The 22,291-nt window shown below is 41.9% G+C and overlaps 1 protein-coding gene across 2 annotated transcripts in view; it reads left to right on the top strand.

The window, feature by feature from the left end:
• Positions 1 to 335: 335 nt before the first annotated feature.
• The window catches only part of LOC138662009 (uncharacterized), a 74,008-nt gene continuing 52,052 nt past the window's right edge, over positions 336 to 22,291 (top strand). Inside the window, exons 1-5 of one of the 2 annotated variants that reach the window (XM_069747094.1) lie at positions 336 to 572; positions 13,198 to 13,258; positions 15,106 to 15,334; positions 17,297 to 17,430; positions 21,342 to 21,588. In XM_069747094.1, coding sequence (XP_069603195.1) covers positions 396 to 572; positions 13,198 to 13,258; positions 15,106 to 15,334; positions 17,297 to 17,430; positions 21,342 to 21,588 — 848 coding nt within the window. In that variant the 5' untranslated portion in view covers positions 336 to 395. The remainder of the gene's footprint in view (positions 573 to 13,197; positions 13,259 to 15,105; positions 15,335 to 17,296; positions 17,431 to 21,341; positions 21,589 to 22,291) is intronic. The other variant, XM_069747095.1, reaches the window with a different exon arrangement.

The raw sequence follows: 22,291 nt of genomic DNA on the forward strand, positions 1-22,291 counted from the left end.
TAAAAACTGCATCACAATTTGGAGTATGGAGCGCATCAGAGCGTCTCAAAAAAACAAGTCCTAAAATGATACAGAGTCGATTTGTTTGTAAATACAAGTAATGTAGGTAAACAAAAATACAAATGTCCACATATGTTAAATAAAAAAAGAACAAACTGTACATTTCTTTTTTGCATAACAAGTAAATGAAAAAAAAAAAGTGTTACTAAAATTTCCGCGGTGACATAATACAGAGTTCACTAATTATAGAGTGCCACTTCTGGACACAAAGTAAATATATGGACATTGCTCAACCCCTTTCCATAGTTTATTTTGCTCTGGCGCCACCTTCTGGTAATGACGTAGCATTTTTAAAAAAATGAAACAACAACCTAGTTCCTGAGCACACTTCAGCTATGTCTGGCTTTCAATGGATACAGAAGCCTTTAGGGTTTCTCTACAATCTATTCCTTAATATTGTGATTGCGCTGTTCTATAGTGAAGGAAGCGAGACCTGGAACATTCACCAGGGAATACGCAAAGAAAGCGGTGAGAGCAATGTAGAGTCTGGGCGAGGGACAGCCAACACCGGGGTAAGTGCAGCTGTCTGTGAGATCATGTGGTGCCATACTGTGTGTCCGTCTGTGGAAGAAGAATCAGAATGATGTGTGTCTAATGTCCAATGTTATGAAACAGGAAAGATATATATCTTGGTACCGTGTTAGCCAGTAGATAGAAAAATATACTTTTCAACGTTATGAAGTCGTACATTATATCTGTACGGTGACAACTCTCAGCTTGAAAAAGTGGCAGATCCAGTTTGTGTACAGCAGAGCGAAGGTAAACCATAATGTGTAGACAGTGTCGGACTGGGGTGACAAGGGCCCACCAGTAACATTGACTCTGGGGGCCCACTGTTCACCTGCAAACAAATATTACACTACCCTCATTCACAAATTTACCTATAACTCTATATAATAATACACTGAGTAGTTTGGTAAATGAATGATGAGATGCTGCTTTTTTGTGTACAGAGTAGTGTTGAGCATTCCGATACCGCAAGTATCGGGTATCGGCCGATACTTGCGGTATCGATACTTTTGTGGTATTGGGTATCGGTATCGGATCCATAGGGATGTGTAAAATAAAGAATTAAAATAAAAAATATTGATATATTCACCTCTCCGGCGGCCCCTGGACATCACGCTGGTAACCGGCAGGCTTCTTTGTTTAAAATGCGCGCGTTTAGGACCTGCGAATGACGTCGCGGCTTCTGATTGGTCGCGTGCCGCCCATGTGACCGCCACGCGACCAATCAGAAGCCGTGACGTCATTCGCAGGTCCTAAATTCCTAGAATTAGGAGTTTAGTGAATGAGAATGACGTCGCGGCTTCTGATTGGTCGCGTGGCGGTCACATGAGCGGCACGCGACCAATCAGAAGCCGCGACGTCATTCGCAGGTCCTAAACGCGCGCATTTTAAACAAAGAAGCCTGCCGGTTACCAGCGTGATGTCCAGGGGCCGCCGGAAAGGTGAATATATCAATATTTTTTATTTTAATTCTTTATTTTACACATTAATATGGATCCCAGGGCCTGAAGGAGAGTTTCCTCTCCTTCAGACCCTGGGAACCATCAGGATACCTTCCGATACTTGGTGTCCCATTGACTTGTATTGGTATCGGATATCGGTATCGGCGATATCCGATATTTTTCGGGTATCGGCCGATACTATCCGATACTTTCAAGTATCGGACGGTATCGCTCAACACTAGTACAGAGTGAATCCACTGAATTATGCCAAGTACTGCCCATATAGTCGGGTTGGGGGCCCAGATCTGCACAGGGGCCCACCGGGGGATTTCCCTGTTACCCTATGGGCCAGTCCGAGCCTGTCTGTACATACATGACACTCCACTTAGTCATATGGAAGGCGATTTAGGGGAAATGGGGTTAGTCTTTATTGTTTCCTGCATGGTACACTCATCATGGGGTTTGTTGCGATTGTGTTGACAGCTGTAAACATGTCCTGAATATACGGAATTTTGTAAATCATTGGCCCACAATTACTAAAGATGTTGTGCCTGATTTGTGCAATAGTTTTTGCTAAATTACTGGCACAAAGGGGCCAATTGTTTATTACGTTTTTTTTGTCACTTTTCTGTTTTTGTCTTTTTTGACTGATGTATTGATAAATCATAGACACCATTTTGTTTCCATCTTTTGCGACTTTTTAGGCTAAGTTCTCAAAGTAAAAAATCTGATGTCTTCTTCAGCACTTGTTCACACGAAGCGCTGCATTTGTTTCCGCAAATTATTTCTTGCATTTTACAGTACAAGCAAAATAAATAAAATTTATTCATTCACACAATGCATTTTTTTTGTTTGCCTTTTTTGAGATGCAGTAACTTTTTCTCAGTGATATCTGCAGCATTATATACCGCTGAGGGTATCACTGCTGGACCTCCGCTGCTGGAGGTCCAGAATAGATATGTTCCATAGGAAGTTAGCTTTAGGGCTCATGCAGACATGCATATAAATCGGACATGTGCTATCCAAATTTTTTGAATGGACGCACACTGACCCATATTATTCAATAATGTGGTTCCGATGAATGATTTTTCTGTCTGTCCAACTGTGGGTGAGAAAAAAATGGCGGCATGTGCTACTTTCTTCAGAGTCTCGGATGAGACTTACCCATTCCTATTTATGATTGCGTAAAAAATATTAGGTCCCATACAGAACATCCATGTTGCATCTGATTTTTACAGATTTTTACAGATACATTTATATTATAAACCTAGCAGACTGTGATTGATCATGTAGATGTTTTAATGTAGATATATAAAAACAGATTGCACAAGGACGTCATATGGACTTAAAAAGGACGGACACATGGAAGAAAATCAGATGAATATTGTCGGAGTTTTCTGGATGAAACAGGGATAATTTTTCATACACTCCTGTGCGATTTGTTTTCATACATCAACAGTAAAACATATACAAGTTCATATACAGTTTCCCAGCTCTATAACAGAAATGTATCCATAAAAATTGGATGCTAAGCTGATTTTCTATGTCAGATCCTATTTTTAATGCAGCCATAGACTTGAAAATTTGTACATGCTACAGTCGCGCCGAGAAAAAAAAAAATCATTCATCTGAACTGCCCTTTTGAATAACGTGGGTCAGTGTACTGTCCGTGTGCTATACAATAAAAAATCATACCGCACATGTCCGATGTATACGCTTGTCTGCATGAGCTATTAGAGTCAAAATTAGCAAGTTCCCATCAAGAAGCATTAAAATGTCACATTAGTCTTCAACTGCACAGCAGAAAAATGTGAAAGCTTTTTTTTGCACCACTATAACTGCACAAAGTGTTGAGACTTTTTAAAAATATAAATTATGCTCAAATATCGGAAAATGCCTTACCACGCCTATATTGACAACCTGGAAAGAAAAGTGGCAAAGAGCTTTAAAAAGGTAGAGAAAAGTCACAGATAATGAATTAGTAAACAAAAACTTTAAAAAAAAAAGATAAATTCATACAAAAAAACAAGTGCAAAATCAATAATAAATCGGCATCAAAGTTTGATGCACTGCAGAGCCGGCTGTCAGTCACTGCCGGGCCGGCTGTCAGTCACTGCCGGGGCTGTGGTTACAGACCCCGCTCACTGTACTGAGCAGTGACTGTAGCCGCGCCGTCACACCTCTGACTCTAAGGAATCATTTTCTTTCCACTAACCGGGCTTTCATCAACAACCTAATGGCTTTAGAACCCTGTTAACCTGTAGATTAACCCCATATTTGGAGTCTAAGGCCGGGATCACACACAGCGAGATACGGCCGAGTCTCGCAGGTGAAAACCCAGCTCTGCCGGTGGCAGTCCGGAGGGGAGCGTGCAGCCGCACAGCAACACATGGAGCTGCACGCTCCGCTCCGGAGTTCCGGCGCCAGAGCTTGGTTTTCACCTGCAAGACTTGGCCGTATCTTGCGTATGTGTGATTCCGGCCTAATAGTGGTTTTTGACATGTCAGGTTCCCTTGATAGGGAAAAAAATGCATTAAAGAAATCCATGAATGTATAGAAAAACTTTAGTTAAAATGCATGGAAACTATTGCCTTTTTTACCAGCTTCAAGAAAAAAAACCACACAAGAAAACTATAAATGAAAGAATAAAATTTGTTATCTGAAGTTTTCATTTCCTGGAGTCCGTAGGTAGCAGAGTATAGGGTTAAGGTTATGAGTCACCCACCAGGGCAACGGTACCGGGTCCGGACGCAATTAAAGGGGTGGTCACGGTGACAGCGACCCGGTCCGTGGCCCTGGGCCGTCAAGTAAAAGGGGAAAGGTCTTTAAAGGGATTTTAATAAAGTTTGTGTCTGTGACGCCACCTGTGGTTCTGGGTCAGAGTTGTCCGACGCTGCTTAAAGGCGTCCTCTGGGGCGATGTTTACTGCAGCAAGGATGGTGACGCTTCCCACAGGTGAAGTGGGGTCCCCAGGGTTCCTGGTGTGTTTGGCAGGGATGGTGAATTCCGGCAAATAAATGGAGGACACAGGGTTGCAGTCTTTACCTGGTTTACTGAAGTTGTAGTCAGCCTCAGTCCAGGGTACCGGCAACAGCTGTTGATGGAGTCCAGGCAGCCCGAAAACAAGTGGGAATCCTTTTGACAGGCCAGTTTGGGAGCCTTCCACTACAGTTAGGGCCAGAAATATTTGGACAGTGACACAAGTTTTGTTATTTTAGCTGTTTACAAAAACATGTTCAGAAATACAATTAAATATATAATATGGGCTGAAAGTGCACACTCCCAGCTGCAATATGATAGTTTCCACATCCAAATCGGAGAAAGGGTTTAGGAATCATAGCTCTGTAATGCATAGCGTCCTCTTTTTCAAGGGACCAAAAGTAATTGGACAATGGACTCTAAGGGCTGCAATTAACTCTGAAGGCGTCTCCCTCGTTAACCTGTAATCAATGACGTAGTTAAAAGGTCAGGGGTGGATTCCAGGTGTGTGGTTTTGCATTTGGAAGCTGTTGCTGTGAGCAGACAACATGCGGTCAAAAGAACTCTCAATTGAGGTGAAGCAGAACATCCTGAGGCTGAAAAAAAAGAAAAAATCCATCAGAGAAATAGCAGACATGCTTGGAGTAGCAAAATCAACAGTTGGGTACATTCTGAGAAAAAAGGAATTGACTGGTGAGCTTGGGAACTCAAAAAGGCCTGGGCGTCCACGGATGACAACAGTGGTGGATGATCGCCGCATACTTAATTTGGTGAAGAAGAACCTGTTCACAACATCAACTGAAGTCCAGAACACTCTCAGTGAAGTAGGTGTATCTGTCTCTAAGTCAACAGTAAAGAGAAGACTCCATGACAGTAAATACAAAGGGTTCACATCTAGATGCAAACCATTCATCAATACCAAAAATAGACAGGCCAGAGTTAAATTTGCAGAAAAACACCTCAAGAAGCCAGCTCAGTTCTGGAAAAGTATTCTATGGACAGATGAGACAAAGATCAACCTGTACCAGAATGATGGGAAGAAAAAAGTTTGGAGAAGAAAGGGAACGGCACATGATCCAAGGCACACCACATCCTCTGTAAAACATGGTGGAGGCAACGTGATGGCATGGGCATGCATGGCTTTCAATGGCACTGGGTCACTTGTGTTTATTGATGACATAAGAGCAGACAAGAGTAGCCGGATGAATTCTGAAGTGTACCGGGATATACTTTCAGCCCAGATTCAGCCAAATGCTGCAAAGTTGATTGGACGGCGCTTCATAGTACAGATGGACAATGACCCCAAGCATACAGCCAAAGCTACCCAGGAGTTCATGAGTGCCAAAAAGTGGAACATTCTGCAATGGCCAAGTCAATCTCCAGATCTAAACCCAATTGAGCATGCATTTCACTTGCTCAAATCCAGACTTAAGACGGAAAGACCCACAAACAAGCAAGACCTGAAGGCTGCGGCTGTAAAGGCCTGGCAAAGCATTAAGAAGGAGGAAACCCAGCGTTTGGTGATGTCCATGGGTTCCAGACTTAAGGCAGTGATTGCCTCCAAAGGATTTGCAACAAAATATTGAAAATAAAAATATTTTGTTTGGGTTATGTTTATTTGTCCAATTACTTTTGACCTCCTAAAATGTGGAGTGTTTGTAAAGAAATGTGTACAATTCCTACATTTTCTATCAGATATTTTTGTTCAACCCTTCAAATTAAACGTTACAATCTGCACTTGAATTCTGTTGTAGAGGTTTCATTTCAAATCCAATGTGGTGGCATGCAGAGCCCAACTCGCGAAAATTGTGTCACTGTCCAAATATTTCTGGCCCTAACTGTATGTGCTGGTTTCTGGTCCCTTTCTACCTGAGGTTGTCTGACAAGGTACACTTATCGTCCGTCCTGGGACAGTACCTGCACGGTAGGCAATTGAGCCATTTCTCTGGGGTCTCTTTACATGGTGACTCCGGGCTCTGGAATGCTGCTGTACCTTAGGTTTAATGTGGGCAAGTCCCTGTTAGTTTCTTGCCCCCCGGTTCTGCCGTGGGACCTATAGTTCCCCACTTCTTCGGGCTCCTGATGCCCGGTTTCTGTGCTCTATCTTTAAGTAGGCCCAATCGCAGCCCTCCTTTAGCTCTTAGGTTCCTTTGTCCTCCTTCACTCTTTGCTTGTCTACGCCAGACTGTCTAACTCCTCCTCCAGACCAGGATATATATTGCGGGAAGCTCCCCTAAAACTGGGTTTAGAGCTCCCCCTTCTGGCCTGGAGTCAGAAAGTGTTGCATGTAAGATTACCTGCCAAAGGGATCCCTCCTGCCTCCAGGCATGGCATTACCCTCCCCGAGAGGAAGGTAGCACTACTGTGGTACCCAAACTCCTGGGGTGCCACAGTTACTTCTCTGATACTGCAGAAGTGACAGTTAATTAGCAGTTATTACCAACAAGAATGACTACCACTGTATAAGGTCACGAGAATAAACTAGCATTGAGGTAGTACGCAGCAATAAATATTATTGGGGGGTGGAATCCTGTGCTGCCTACGGACTCCAGGAAACAAAAATTTCAGATAGCAAATTTTATTCTTTCCTGAACATCCAATGGCAGCACAGTATGGGAGACTTAATACACAATAAAAAGGAAAAAAAAATAAAGGGGGCTAAGGAGCATCTTTCTCTAACACTCTCTTACTGAAGGCTCAGATCACTGTCATTTCTAGTCTTTAATGTTTAACAGAGGTAGACAGTGTTGACCTCATTACAGTTTTGCATATTTGATCCAAAGGAATATAGGGGGATTTTTCCAAAAATGCTGCTGTGGAGCGTGTAGAATGTGCCTTAACAGTAGGGGATTGAAGTTCTTCCTGTTTGTAGAAAAGGATAATTGAATTCTTCCACCAGCTGGAAAGAGAAGCTTTCTTGGCTTTTTGACCCTTATTGTTCCCTTGGAATTGAAGAAAAAGTTGCTCATCCATGCTAAATTCATCAGCAAGAAAGATCAGTGAGATTCAAGCTTTGTCCTGTAAAGCGCCCTACCTCCAAGACTTTTGTGATTGTCTGGTTCTTCGCACTATGACAGGTTTCCTCCCAAAAGTCTGCGTTTCTGTGCATAGGATCTTTAGCCAGTTTGGCCACTGCTAGATTTACCTTTTGAGGGAGCTTCCAACTGTTCAAAAGCGGCTCAGGAGCATGCGCACATAGGATATGAAGCTGGAACGTACACCAAGATTCAGTCAATGCCCGGAAAGCTGAGCTTCATTGCACAAGCGCGGGATTTCCTGGGAGATTGCGGCGATGTAGGGAGCAGTGACGGGAAGGAATGTGAATGCGATGGGCGTGGAGAATTTCAAAATGCATTTGATTGACTGTGACCGAAAAGCTTGAGCTGCCCACCCCTATGATTGAAACAGAAGGTATGTGGGGCAACTAAAGTATAAAAAGTGATTTTTGCGCTAAATACTAGGATTTTTTGCGTAAGACAAACATGTTAGTAATGCAATGTGCACCACTAACAAGACAATGGGAGCAGTTTAATATCAATAAAGGACGTGACAGGTTCCCTTTAATAGCTTATATACAGTCTCTTTGTGAAACAAATAATAGTCCTCAGGAATTCCTAAATCAAAGCCATTAGAAGAGTCTGAATCTGAAAGATCTAAGACAGAAGAAGTAGCTGGGGACAGAGTATTTTTCCTGATTTGTAGTTCCTTCCTTTGCCAGTCTTGGTCTCATTAAACATATCCAAGAATTGCAAGCAAAACTAGAAAAAAATGCTTAGATTAAGAAAGAAATTAATCTTCTCTATTTGATGAAATGCAACTATAGCAAATTCTTCTGCGCAGTCATCAAGAAAAGGTTATTGGCAAGATGCACTAGCTCTATCTTAGACTTTCCTTTCCTCTATGTAGGAATGGGAGAAGACTTACACATCTGCAACAAATAACAACTATAAGTATTGGAATATACACAAGACATAGAACACTAGTGTATATAGATGTTAGGAGTCGAGTTCCCGCTGCTGCACAGGGGGAATCTCGAACCATGTCTGCTGCGGTCTCCCATTCTGCATTGGCCGCAGTGGAGCCTGCTCAGCGGAGACGTCGGTCCCAGCGTCTCACTGAATCTGATACTGTGCAAAGGGTTACTGCTGCCTCTCCAGGCTCTACTATTGTACCCTGCACTAGTCTGCGGCGAGCAGGCTTTTCTGGGACTAAGTCCTGCTTTGCACACACTGAGCATGCCCAGGGTAAGATCTCTCAGTGGAGATCAAGGGTCACATGCTCAGGTACTGCAGCAACTTCCATTGCTCCTCCAGGAAGGTCCTGTACCTGATCAAGTTCTGTGGCAGCCTTCCATTGGTAATTCTGGGAAGGTCCTGTAGGTGCTACAGCTATAAAAGGTTCTCATGACCGCACGGCCATGCGCTAGTATCAAATATGTACGAGCCCAGCGCCAGTGTGGTCGTGTGTGGTCAGGGATCCGGCTGAAATAAGCCCCTAGAATGCTGGCACCTCCGACGAGGAGTTTTGTGTATGCAGTCAGGGACCCGGCTGAAATAAGCCCCTAGAATGCTGGCACCTCCGGCGAGGAGTTTATGTCTGAATTCAGGGCTGGCTAATAGCCATTAGAATTCCGGCTCCACCGGAGAGGAGCTGCTTGTTGGTTGGACTGCATGACCACTGTTGGCGCTACACAGTAGCTGTGTCCCCTGTGAGCTAAACAGGGCACAGCGTTCTCTTTACTACGGGCTCTGTGAAGTAACAGAGTTCGTTTGTACTAATTTGCTTCGCCACCTTGCTTAGCAGCAGGTTCTTTCCTGTACGGTGGATCCCGGGTTGCGAACGCACCTATCTCATCTAATAAATATATTCGGTGCGTTCCGCCAACCCTAACAATAGAAAAGTGTATCCCAATTACTGATAGGAAGCAACACCAAGCACAGGCATATGCCTTGTCGTGGTAGCCCCTTCCAATGAGAACTAATTTGGGCTGAGATGCAAATGATCTCCATTCTGCCATTATTGGTTCAAATTAATATAAAATAAATATGATGCATCGGAGGCAAGAAAATACACTCAGCCAGTTTCTGTCAAGGTACAGATCCCAAGTAACTAGTATTTTATTACACCCACAGAAGATAAGGAAAAGAGAATAGCTTTACGTTACCTAAGACAGAAAATATTTTAATTGGGGAGAGAAATTCGTATATGATGGATTCTGCTGAATTCCTTGAAACTGACTCTGTCCAATTAACTATACTTTTAGAAACAAAGGAAAGCATTAACACAAAGACACCTCTATATAAAGGACAAGGCCCTCTGTCATAGCTTTTATGCATAACACTTAGAAGCCAACTTAAATACTAAATTCTTAAAGATATATAGGTAGATTTAATTGTCTAAATAATAATCAAAGCAAAGTATAAATATTTACCATAACAGCCTGAATATATTTTAGCCCAGACTTACATGAACTAATGCAAACAAATCTCACATCAACAGACACCCGATGACAAAAATGGAGATTGTCCTGTACCCTCCTTGGTGGGCGGTGAGCCCGTCTGCCTGGCAGAGTGTCGACATGGTGTGCGGCGTCCGTGCTGTGCTTAAAGAGTGGACGCAGCACAAGATTCTCACAAACTAGCGCAGACGCAGATGGGATTTGCAGACATCAAAGCTCTGCTGATGATTGACCTGCCCGCAGGAATGCGTAATTGAAGAGTCCGTCACCGCAAACCTTGCACATGCATCATCGGCCCGCTGTGTACAGGAAGTACGCTCACAAACGGAAAATGACAGTAGCTGCACTATAATGTTGCGTAGCCCATGACAGAACTCACTTTCAGTCAGCGGGAGCAAGCGCCTTCCATCAACGTTCCCACCAAGATCACTCTCAGGGTACCGTCACACAGTGGCATTTTGATCGCTACGATGGCACGATTCGTGACGTTCGAGCGATATATCCGTGACGTTCCAGCGATCTCGCTGTGTCTGACACGCTCCTGCGATCAGGGACCCCGCTGAGAATCGTACGTCGTAGCAGATCGTTTGAAATTTTCTTTCGTTGTCTAGTGTCCCGCTGTGGCTGCATGATCGCATGGTGTAAAAAAGGTGTGCACGATATTGTATACGATGTGCGCATAGTAACCAACAGCTTCTACATCGCACAAACGTCATGAAATTATCGCTCCAGCATCGTACATTGCAAAGTGTGACAGCAGTCTACGACGCTGGAGCGATATTGTTACGATGCTGGAGCATCACGGATCGTGCCGTCGTAGCGATCAAAATGCCACTGTGTGACGGTACCCTTAGTATAATAGGTGAAAATTAGGTTAGAGATCGCATTCAAATCATCCTTAAAGGCATCAGAGGACTATCATAGATTGTCTTTCCATGGAGCAGAGGAAATAAAAACACAAGGTTAGTTTCTTCACGTGACACAATATAGTGGTAGTCATTCTTGCTGCTAATCACTGCTAATTAATTGTCTCTTCTGTTGTATCAGGGAAGTAATCTTGACCCCATACTGTGCTGCAATAGGACGTCCAGGAGACCTAAGTTTGTTTTCATCAAGTGCTTCAATTCCAATCATATTTTTCCATGAACACACAGTGTAGCAATCATGTAATACTTTACCACAATTGTGATATAATTTACCATTGGCTCTGTTTGCATAACCAAGCCCTTTATTGCCTTGATCACCATGACAAATATAGTCTTTACTGCATAGCTCAACCTCTGCTGATTCAGACAATTAGATAAGGACATGTGTAGTGGCTAAAGAATGGCCACTCCTCCAAACAAATACCACCATGAGGTGTTTTTTTTTTTGCAAATCACAACGATTTCATTACGATTTCCAAATGGCTGTTAATTTCTGCATGATTGCAGGCTGTCATGAGTTCACATGCTCCTCTTGCATACCCAGTACAAGATTTAACAACAATTTAATATGCATAGGGATGGGAAGTGTCTTTTTTGGATCTATTTCACGGGTTTACCATAACAGAGAAGAGACAAAAGACTGCAGTGTCTGATCTCTCCAACTCCTGCACTGATTAGAAGCACTTCACCTTTGTATTAAACTGTGCAGATTTCTTTTAGCAGTATAGGGGTTAATCTGCTCAGTTGAGAGCTCTTGGAAGCTTTCCTGCATTAAGGCTCAGCTGTTCAATGTTAGCCTCTCCCATCTCATATATAACCTGGGCCCTGGTAAGCACTCATTGTCAGAGCTAGCGTCATGCTGCATGGTTAGGAGATGGTGGTTTGTGGTTGTTGTTTGAGAAGGTGTTTGGTGGATTTATCTGACACTGTTGTTAGGTTTTGGGTTTGTTCTAATTCCCCTCCTTCTCCTACTTTGGTTTTACCCCATCTTCCACTCCCTGGTGCATACCTCTGTTGTTTATGTGTGTATATTTGTATGCTTGGTATTTTTCGTTACCCCTGTTCATATTACCTTGTTAGTCTGGTTGGTGTAGTATGGTACACTACTACTCCTCTCTTCCCTGGGTGGGGGAAGGGTACAGACAGAGGGCGGATTCAGGAGCTAAGGCAAGGAACGTGGCCCCAGTGTCTTCACTATCAGAAGTAATCTGGGGAACAGAACGAGCTAGGGCACCCCTAGTGTTAGGGACAGTGAAGGAGCCCCGGGTCCCGGAACACCCGACAACAGATTCGTGACAGTCAGCATGTTGGCGTTTAACATGCCAGATCATGTGTTCATCCCAGAGAATGGCAGATCCATAGGTATTTCTCAGCTGTTTTTCTCCATCTTCTTATGGTGGTCTTGCTAATGAGAGTGTCGGCGAAAACTTGCAAGGAACTGATTGTTTGAGACCACTTGATCTCCAAGATGGTGGAGGCAATGGGACACCTTCCCTTATTCCTACTTTATAAGCCGGAATCCACATACCAGTCAGAGCACAATACGACTAATTTAATTATTGCTAAATAATTGCAATGCCCATGTTGCCATATTCCTGTTTATCAAAAAACTTGACAACGTACCATAAATCTGACCTGATGACTACTGGTTAGGCTGGGTTCACATTGCGTTTACAGCAGCCCGTTCAACACATACGGTAACGGGCTGCTGTAAACGCAAGTGCCGGTATGGCAGCATGCTAGCGCAGATAGAGTATCTGCTAGCTCTATCTGCGCTAGCAGTGATGGACCCGGAAATGCTGCAGCCCACGTCTCAGGGTCCGTCACTCAATGATGGCACATCCCTAGCGCACGCCCATTTTGGGCATGCGCTAGCGATGCGTCCGACATAGGAATTAATGGCAGCCTTAACAGACTACGTTACACCGCGTTTATGCCGCGGTGTAACTTAGTCCGTCTAACGGACGCCCATAAGGCAATGTGAACCCGGCCTTAACAGGGTGTGGTGGCGTGCGCCTGTAATCCCAGCAACTAGGGAGGCTTAGTCTGGTGGATCGCTTGAGTCCAGGAGTTCGAGGCTGGCTCCACTGGGCTATGTCAATTGGGTGTCTGCACTAACCTGATTAACAGTTTTAGTAGAGAATTTAACATTAATTAATAAGGCACACATGTCTACATCTGCACTATGTTTTAACCTGCAAGTGTAAAAATGTTTTGGCCAGATGGTAAGTTCTGCATATCTTATCCAAAACCTTGAGCCAGTTTTTAAAATTGTCCAATTGTTTACTTTTTTTAATAATCCATATTATAATTGTTTAAATAGGAAGGAGAAGACACAGTTGACTTCAGTCTGACTAGTGACCTGACAAAATCTCTGGAGAAAGGTATTTTATCTTTATGCTTAATAATATCACATATGTAATTGCAAGTATTTTCCTCGAATTTCATTTTTTATACCACTTGATGAACACTTGAAACATGATATTGATGCCACTTTATGAGAGTCAAAGATCCTGCTCTTAAGTCAATGCACATTTCTGAGACCATTTGTCAAATATGGCCAAAATATTGATGTGTATGGGCAAATTAATATTTACCTCTATTTTTACACTCTTTGGGGGATCTACGTACGGTATATTGAAAGCAACTGTAGAAGCGAAGAACTTTTATTATAAAGTTCCAATATTATAATTAGATGTTAATGTGTCTACCACACAAATGTGGTCTACGTTAAAGGATAACTAGTAGAGATGAGTGGACTAGGCAAAGATCAAATTCTCCTGTTCATGCAGATATTCTCAGAAAATTCGATTTATGGAGAAGTTATTCTCCAATATATTGCCCCTTATAAAATCCTTATACTCCCCTCATCGCTCACCTCTCTGGCTCCTTACCGTCACCCGTCTCAGTCCTCTTCACATCTTCTGATTGCCGCTGGGTGAGCACGAGAAAGGTCATAATGTCACAATGCAGAGTTCAGGCCCTTCATTGGCAATCAGAAGATGCAACGAGAACCAGACAGGTAATGGCGAGGAGCGGAGAGGCAGGAGAGATGAGCAGTAAGTAGAGTGAAAATATATTTGTATTATTTTTTTACCTTTTGATGACCCTGCATGGTTCAGAAAAATGGCGGATGACATTTTGTTAAATCCTTGTGGAAGCAAATTACAAAAAGTTTGCATTTTGGCGAATGCAGATTTTTATAAAATTTGAGTAGAACCTAATTCCACTCGAATATATTCACTCATCTCTAGAATTATACTTTCAAGTAACTTTACAGAATAATTTGTATGTGTACATGAAGAATAAGACTATTCCTGGTCATTATATGTCTTGTACTCTTCATTTTCACCGGTTTCCCCTCCGCAGGGTCTTTAATAATTGGCAGTAGACTATGAACTGGTGGAAGCAGACTAACTGCTACGATGTCTCCCATACACAGCCCACACAGAGAGAGATTCCTGCTCATTCCTAATTTAGCACAGAGAGAAGTAGCAGCAGCATGGACGTAATTCTACTACATTACTCAGCTGTGTAGATGTAAATCCAGCTCTAGATGGGGGAAAAACTTGTTGGAAAGCTCAGCACTATCTTTCTGTGTAAAGGAGGCGAAATATGACACAGAGAAGTTGCTGGCTGTTGAGCTGGCAGTTGAGCTGCCTTAAGCCTTAATGGCTTAAGGCTCTTAGAAAGCAATTTAAACAAAAACATTCGTATAATGGAAATATAACAAAAAGGATGAGACAAAATATAAAAAGGTGCTTGCACTGTAGTTTTATCCATTCTGAGAATAATGTGTTTTTATAACACAGTGAATTCTGTAAAAAGAAAATAATAACGATGGAACTGATGTTATTTTCATCCCCCCCCCCCCTAAAACAAACTTATAAAATACATTGTAAGTACCCCAAAAGGGTGCCAATTAAATATAATACTCACCCTGCAAAACAAATCTCTCTTTCTCCGTTTTTGCCCTTAATGGATTCATTTTATATTGGGATCAGGAGAAAAATAAAATTTATTTTTTTAATTTTGGACTTCAAAGGTGAGGCCTATGCAATATTCTGTAGGTCTTCTTTAGTTGTCATACATACACCGGTCCTATAAACCTTAATACTTTTAGAGGTCTGTGCTAGTCATTACAAATAGAGAAATGTTAAAGCTGTGAAGGTGATTTTGCCGCTCATAGGAATGCTTGCCCAGCTCACTTCTTGTACTTGTCTCTTTGCAGTATCGGAGGCCATCTACCGGAAGTTTATTTTAGTCTGGCATAGCCCACCTGAGACACTACAGAATCAACCTCTTTATAAAGAGATTAACTCTGGATTACAGAATGTCTTCTTTAATATCAAAAGCAGAGCGCGTCCCTTGGAGGAATATGAAATAATAATATCTGTCGCTACCAGGCTGATTGCTCATTTTCAAAACAAGAAAAAGAAAAAGCAAAAGGTGACTTACAGGTAAGAAAAAAAGATTGGATACAGGTCGCTGTAAATTTTCCCCTTCAGCCCACTGAGACCATTCTCTGAAAAATGAGATCGCCTTCCATACTGATTATTATGAATTACATAGTTCATCATTATCTATGAGTGCTTCACTTTGATGAAATTTAAAGGGGTTGTCCACTTTCAGGACAACCCCTACTCATCCTGAATGTTCACCCATGTTAAAATAAAGCCACCTCTCGTGCCGGTGCTGGTCCAGTGTTGTGGGTAATTGCGTTTCCAGGACTCATGTTAGTTTGTTACTTCACGTGAGCCCTGCGCCCAATCAGCCTGTCCCCGTCCTCATACACAATGGAGAGGAATGGGTGAGGCGCGGCTGGCCGATCACCTCCTCTTGATTACTTATATGTCCGAAGAAGGGGGCAGTGATGCCAGCGCCGGTCAGAATACAAGTACTCACACCGTTGAAGCAGCGTCGACATGGCAGGTGAGTATGGGTGTTTTTATTTTGAGAGGGGCAAACATACATTATAAAAAGGGCTTGTCCTAGTAGTGGGCAACCTCTTTCAGAAACCCAAGTTATGCAACATATAACTTCTAGAAACTGGAGGAGTAACCTGGACCACAATCCAGTACTGTATAGAAAACATCATTATCTTCCAGGACTTTCTACATATGACATCAAATGAGCTAATTGAGTGACAGACTGGTACAGAATGACGGACCAGGTATTGCATTCTACAAAAGAAACGGGAAAGGGACAGTAGTGTAATAATATTTGTGTGGTGACATTGGGTTTATCGTATTTCTGAAGAGCTCTGTTAGCAGGTTGCTTTGGAAAGGTTACATCGTGGAGCAGAATAATTTGATGTAGTGAGATTTAGAGTAAGAGGAATGCAAAAGAGAAAGTTTGAGACAACTGTGGAAGGACCAGTCAAGAGGAGAGCAGAGAACAGGGTGTGGTTTGTACCGAAAATTGTGTGAGTTTCAGGAGACTAGTACAGAGATGTATGGGGGGCAGATAGAGGACAGTCTTGTTTGTCATTGTTGGCATTTTCAATTTTTCCTTTGGCAATAGGTAGCTACTATCGAGAGATGGAACTGGCAGAGAGGAATTAGGAGAATGACAAGAGAGGTAAACTTGGCATCGTAGTTGAGGATGGATTGGAGGGGAGAGTCTAGCTTCATTTAGGCTGCCCAATTTTGGCTCATTAGCCAAGGCCAATTGACTACTGTAAGTACAAGTTGATTATCACTCTTTTACTGACTTGTCTGTGGCACCCTGTGTAGGCCGATGAGTACTGGTGGGAACAGAACGTTCATTTTTATGATAATTCTGTCGCTAAACAGCATCATGCTGTTGGCACGCAAGGCAATGTGCCGCTGATAAAGATTAATTTTATGCCTGCATAAACAATCTAATCACCTAACGAATGAGTGTTTAGCTCGTTCGTCGTACTCTTGCCGGGTCAGTAATCGGAAACACACAATCTTTCAAACTCTTGTAACCACCTAAATGCACTTTTAGAGGAAAGGCACAGAAAAGGATGTTACAGGCAGGACATTATTAAAGAGTAACTAAACTAAACTTTTTTTATTTAATTATTGACCTTATTTCGCAAAGTTATTAATCTTTGTAATAAAGTGCGTTACCTTTTTTTGCTTTCTTCTAACTCCATGCTGAAAGTGGCTGGTTTATCTGCCTAGTTCATTCTGTCTTAGTGGCTGATTGGAACTGTAGGTCTAGCAGAGATCTGTATTCAGAGAGTGAGGTTACCTGCTCCCATCCATGCTCAGACACTATTACTTTTTTTTTTTAAGGGATCTGAAAACTGATTGGCTGCTATGGGAAATTACCCCCTTTTTATTTGCAATTGATTTGAGATATGTCCCCACGATGTTCCACAAAAGAAAGAGTGTGTCCCTTTTAGCTTGTATTTACATAAAAAAAACATATTCTGTTTTCACGTTTTGCAGATTTACAAGGCGTCAAGAAGAAATTGATTTTCTTAGACAACACACTGCATGTCTTCTAGACTATTGGCTACCAGACTCGATAAAGAGATCGCAGCTTCTTTATGTCTTCCTAACTGAAATCCTTTCAGTAAATGGTAATATTTTACACAATACTCTTAAGATACGCTAAAAAATGGATTACTTCTGCTTCTTTTCTAGAAAAATAAATAAAAATAAATAAAAACACTGTTGCATACCACATTTGTTTGCTGTAAAAAATGAAGAACACCACGTCAGAACCTGATAGACCCAATTAAAAGGCAGTGAGATCTTTCTGGGATTAATGGCGTCCACGGTGCAATGGAGGTTACACAATATCAGGAACCATCTCTCTGCTTGAAAGGTTACGTTACAATATTGGGGCACTGAGCTTGGTAGTTACACTACTCCATGGTGACATAGAATTTGGTGGTTACTGTTATTATAAGAATAACCAAAGAGAAGAGATGGACACAAGAGCATGTAAAAAATTAATGATTTTATTATTATAATTCAACAAAAAACAAAGAGAAGTAAATGCAAATAAAGGACTGATAATTAAAAGCGCAGCGACACCATAGTGCCACATCCGAGCAGAGTCACAATGTATGGGATGCGTAGGTATATAGATGGATAATTACAAGCAAAAAACTGGGAGAGCAAAAATATATGCATAAATATACACCACACAAAAGGGGCTGTTATAAAAGATCTTCAATATATAAAAAATTTACATAGAAACATGTTTACATGTATAAAATCAGTGGGGCAATATAAAGTGCTTGTGCAAAAAGTAGAAATTGGTAATTTTAGTATTCAAGGTAAGGTGCCAAGAAAAGAATACTGCCAACCACAGAAGATATACATAAGGAATACAGCTAAATGCAAATAATAAACAATCAATACAGTCAAAAAAGACCAACAAGTGCTTGCATATGTGTAGATCAACGATTTATGTTATTTCAGTGGAACATTCAGAATATACTGTTTCAGAAAAAAAATCATATGAGTTTTTAGAATTATAACAGAATATTATAATGTTTCGTATCATTTTTCAAAAACCTTTCGTGATAGGAAAAATCTGAAGTCATTTCTAAAATCAGCATGAAAAAAATCTATCAGGAACACTCAAAATTGTCCGAGGGACAAAACCTTTGTAACACAGTGTTATCGGTCCTTTATTTGCATTTACTTCTCTCTGTTTTTTTATGAAATTATAATAATAAGAGCATTAATATTTTTTTACAAGCTCTTGTGTCCATCTCTTCAGGTATTGTAATTATTATGGATGAGCTTTTCTGGTAACCGGGCTTTTTTGTTTGGGTCTCTGTTATTATAAAGAACAGTTTCTAACAACTAAAGCAGGCAGTATCCGCAATCAACAAAGACCAGTAGTTTGGGTGGTTGTCACCGATCACCTCGTAGTAGGTCACATCCTGGGTAGGAACAGTCTGTATTGTTTAGGACACAAGAGCAGCTTGGAGACACAAATGTCCGCTGGTTCCCCAAGGGAAGGCCACAGTATTGTTTGCACTTTCAGGTCATTGAAGGCTTTATGTCCAGGCTATAATGATTTCTTATGTCTTAAAGATAACCCCCGAACAGTTCTTGTTAATGGTCACTTGTTTTTTTCCTTAAGTCGTAAAAGTGAATCACACTTCAATGCAAAAGTCCAAAATATCTACAGGCTTCACACTCAGACTGTGGAGTTAGCTCTGAGTATCCTGCTTATTAGAGTCCACCGTTGGTGTCACATTTCATTTCTGCTGAGCAGGTTATTCTTCTATATTTCATTCTGTGTCATTGCTGGGAAGGGTGTTTCTTACGTTCACTTCTCATCCTGACGTATTGAAATGAATACAAGCCGAAGGCCCACAATAGAGGCTGCCTGTCAGCAAAAATCTACTTTTATTGAAAGGTACTTGTTTTACCTAGGTTCTGACTTATAAAAGCAGTCAAAACCTATCTAACAACTTTTCATTTATTGAACTATTTTTCAGTAGAAGTGTGCTGCCATCTTGTGGATGGCACGGCTTCTCATCGATCCCTCTGAACCACGCACACTTCTAATGCACATGTGCAGGCAGGAGAAACAGGCAGCGCTCTGAAGGACAACATTTTACTACATTAGTAGACTTTTCATTTTCTCAGCAAGTTCTTCACTGGCCATGACTGTCACGCTGCTCTCTGCTCTGATCGGTGTTTTCACACTCATTAGACCATGGTGATAGTGATGGACAGAGCCGCAATGAAAACGCTTCTAATGAAGTAAAGCACAAATTATTATTCTTTCTCACCAGGGGCAGTTGGAAGGCAGGAAGGTTGGTGTGGTCAATCATGTCTGCAAGATCAGTTTAAAGGGACTCTGTCGGCAGAGAGTGACTGTCCAAACTAAGTCCCGCCACTCAGGGTATCATGGCGTGTCCAATCATTTAAATACACCTTCCTTCCTGCTTATTTTCCCCTATGTGTGACCCATTATACTGTATGGAGGACTATGTGGGGCCATTATTCTATATGGAGGACTATGTGGGGCCATTATTCTGTATAGAAGACTATGTGGGGCCCACTATACTGTATGGAGGACTACGTGGGGCCCATTATACTGTGTGGAGGGCCATGTGTGGCCCATTATACTGTATGTAGGACTATGTGGGGCCTATTATACTGTATGTAGGACTATGTGGGGCCTATTATACTGTATGGAGGTCTATATGGGGCCAATTATAATGTATGTAGGACTATGTGGGGCCCATTATACTGTGTGGAGGGCCATTGTACTCACTCAGGGGCGGTCCTGGTTCTGTTCGGGTCCGATAGGTGTTGAGGTCCGGGTCCGGCGCCTCCCATATTCATACAATGACGTCCTCTTCTTTGCTTCCTGCCGCGGCTCCTGAGCAAGCGTAATTCTCTGCCCTGTTGAGGGCAGAGCAAAGTACTACAGTGCGCAGGTGCCGGGAAAGGTCAGAGAGGCCCGGCACCTGTGCACTGCAGTACTTTGCTCTGCCCCCAACAGGGCAAACAAAGTACCCTTGCGCAAGAGCCGCAGCAGGAAGCAAAGAAGAGGACGTCATCGTATGAAGATAGGAGGCGCCGGACCTGGACCGCGACACCCATTGGACCCGAACCAAACCGGGACCACCCCTGGGTGAGTATAATCTAACCTGTTTTTCTCATCTTTCAGGTTACATCGGGGGGCTTATCTACAGCATTACAGAATGCTGTAGATAAGCCCCTGATGGCGGTGGCCGCAGCTTATAGGGCACAATTGAGGTGACAGATTTCCTTTAAGATCCATTAAGAAACTTGTATTTGCCTGTGGGACAACTCCTTTAAGTTTATTTCCATATGAAAAGATTCCTCGTTATATTTGATGATAAGGAAAAACTTTCTCAATTGTAAACATTTTTTTTAATAAATATCAAGGTTTGCCCGTGACTTTGTCCAAGCTTTTAATTTTGGCATCCTGTGTATTTGAGTTTGACATCTCTGCTCTAGGCCATAGGTTATGGCTGTGAGTCGGCCCTGGGTTCACTGCCCATGTATTGGGGCCTACTTACAGCTGAGAGCCCGGTATAGAGTGAACACTGGGCTGTGAGTTTTGGCTGCAGGCACACGCAGTTAACACCGAGCAGAAGACGCAGGGAGCAGCCGGAAAGTATGGCTTTTTTTCCTTTTTAACCTTTTGCCTGCCTCTCACCTCTCCGTCTGCCACTACTGCTTCCTGTTCTCTGCAACTCTGTTGTACTGAATCTCAGGCCCTTTATTCACTGTAGACCATTTCTCCCAACAGCACAAGGTCCTGAAGATCATTGGGCAATTCGAATTTCCCTGGAAAATCCACACAAATTAGGGAATTCAAATTTTGCCAGATTGGCTAATCTCTAGGACTAATGGGTTGTACAAATGACTGTCCTGGCTTTACAATTTTTTTTTTCATAATTGAAAGTCTCTCTCTGGAGAGAACATTTGCAATAATTAGTAACTGTTTTTTTAACGTCTTACATTTCTTTGCACAATTTTTCAGTCTTAGAACAAACTATCAACAATTTTTCTGAACCTACGTTTATAAATGAAGCAATAGTGTTGTTGAATGATAACCCGGCAGCTCAGCAGAAAAATGTTTCCGGCGCACGTGATAAGAAGAATCAGGGCAGTCGCTGCAGCCTACAAGATGAATCCAATACGGTCATGGAAAGTGATAATATCATGTGCAGTTACCATTGTGACAATCAGTCCGATACCTCTACAGGAGCAGAGGCAGCGGGCACAATGTAAGTATACTACTACGACAGGCTAGCCTCTAATGTACTGGTGTATTTCTCTGCTAGATATGAGCCACATAAAATGATTCGTTGTCTGGATATTATGATGACATCCTTATTATGGCAGCCGCGGTGTTACATTTTTCTTCCTTTAAATGTCATTTTTGTCATTTTATTTGTTCCGAGTGCAGAGAAAAGTTGTGGGAAATGTGACTTTTTTTTGTGATAATTTTGTTTTATGCACTGGTATTAACCCCTTTCTGACTCATCCAATTATCTTTTTTTACATTTTTGTTTTTTCTTAACCTTCTTCCAAGGGTCATAACTTTTTATTTTTTCCTTCTACATGACCTTAAAAGGGCTTGTAGTTTTGAACGACACCATTCATTTCACCATACTGTGTATTGTAAAATGATGCGGTAAAACGTGCTTTTTGTTTTTAAGTTGTTATAATGTGGTCAAATTATCCTGACATTTTTTCAGGTCAGTAAGATTACGAGGATATCTAACTTGCCGTTGTCTTTTAAGCCTAAGTTTTCACTCCCATAGTAAAACATTTGCGGTAATACTGGAATTGAACTGAGAATCGAGGGCCTTTTTATTTCAATGGTGAAAAAAATATGAAAATTTTAAACAAAAACAAAAAAAATGTATTACCATCATCTAATACCCATAATTTTGGTTTTTTGTCCCAGCGATTGACAACTTAGTT

This window comes from Ranitomeya imitator, chromosome 2 (genome assembly GCF_032444005.1).
Source record: "Ranitomeya imitator isolate aRanImi1 chromosome 2, aRanImi1.pri, whole genome shotgun sequence".
NCBI lineage: Eukaryota > Metazoa > Chordata > Amphibia > Anura > Dendrobatidae > Ranitomeya > Ranitomeya imitator.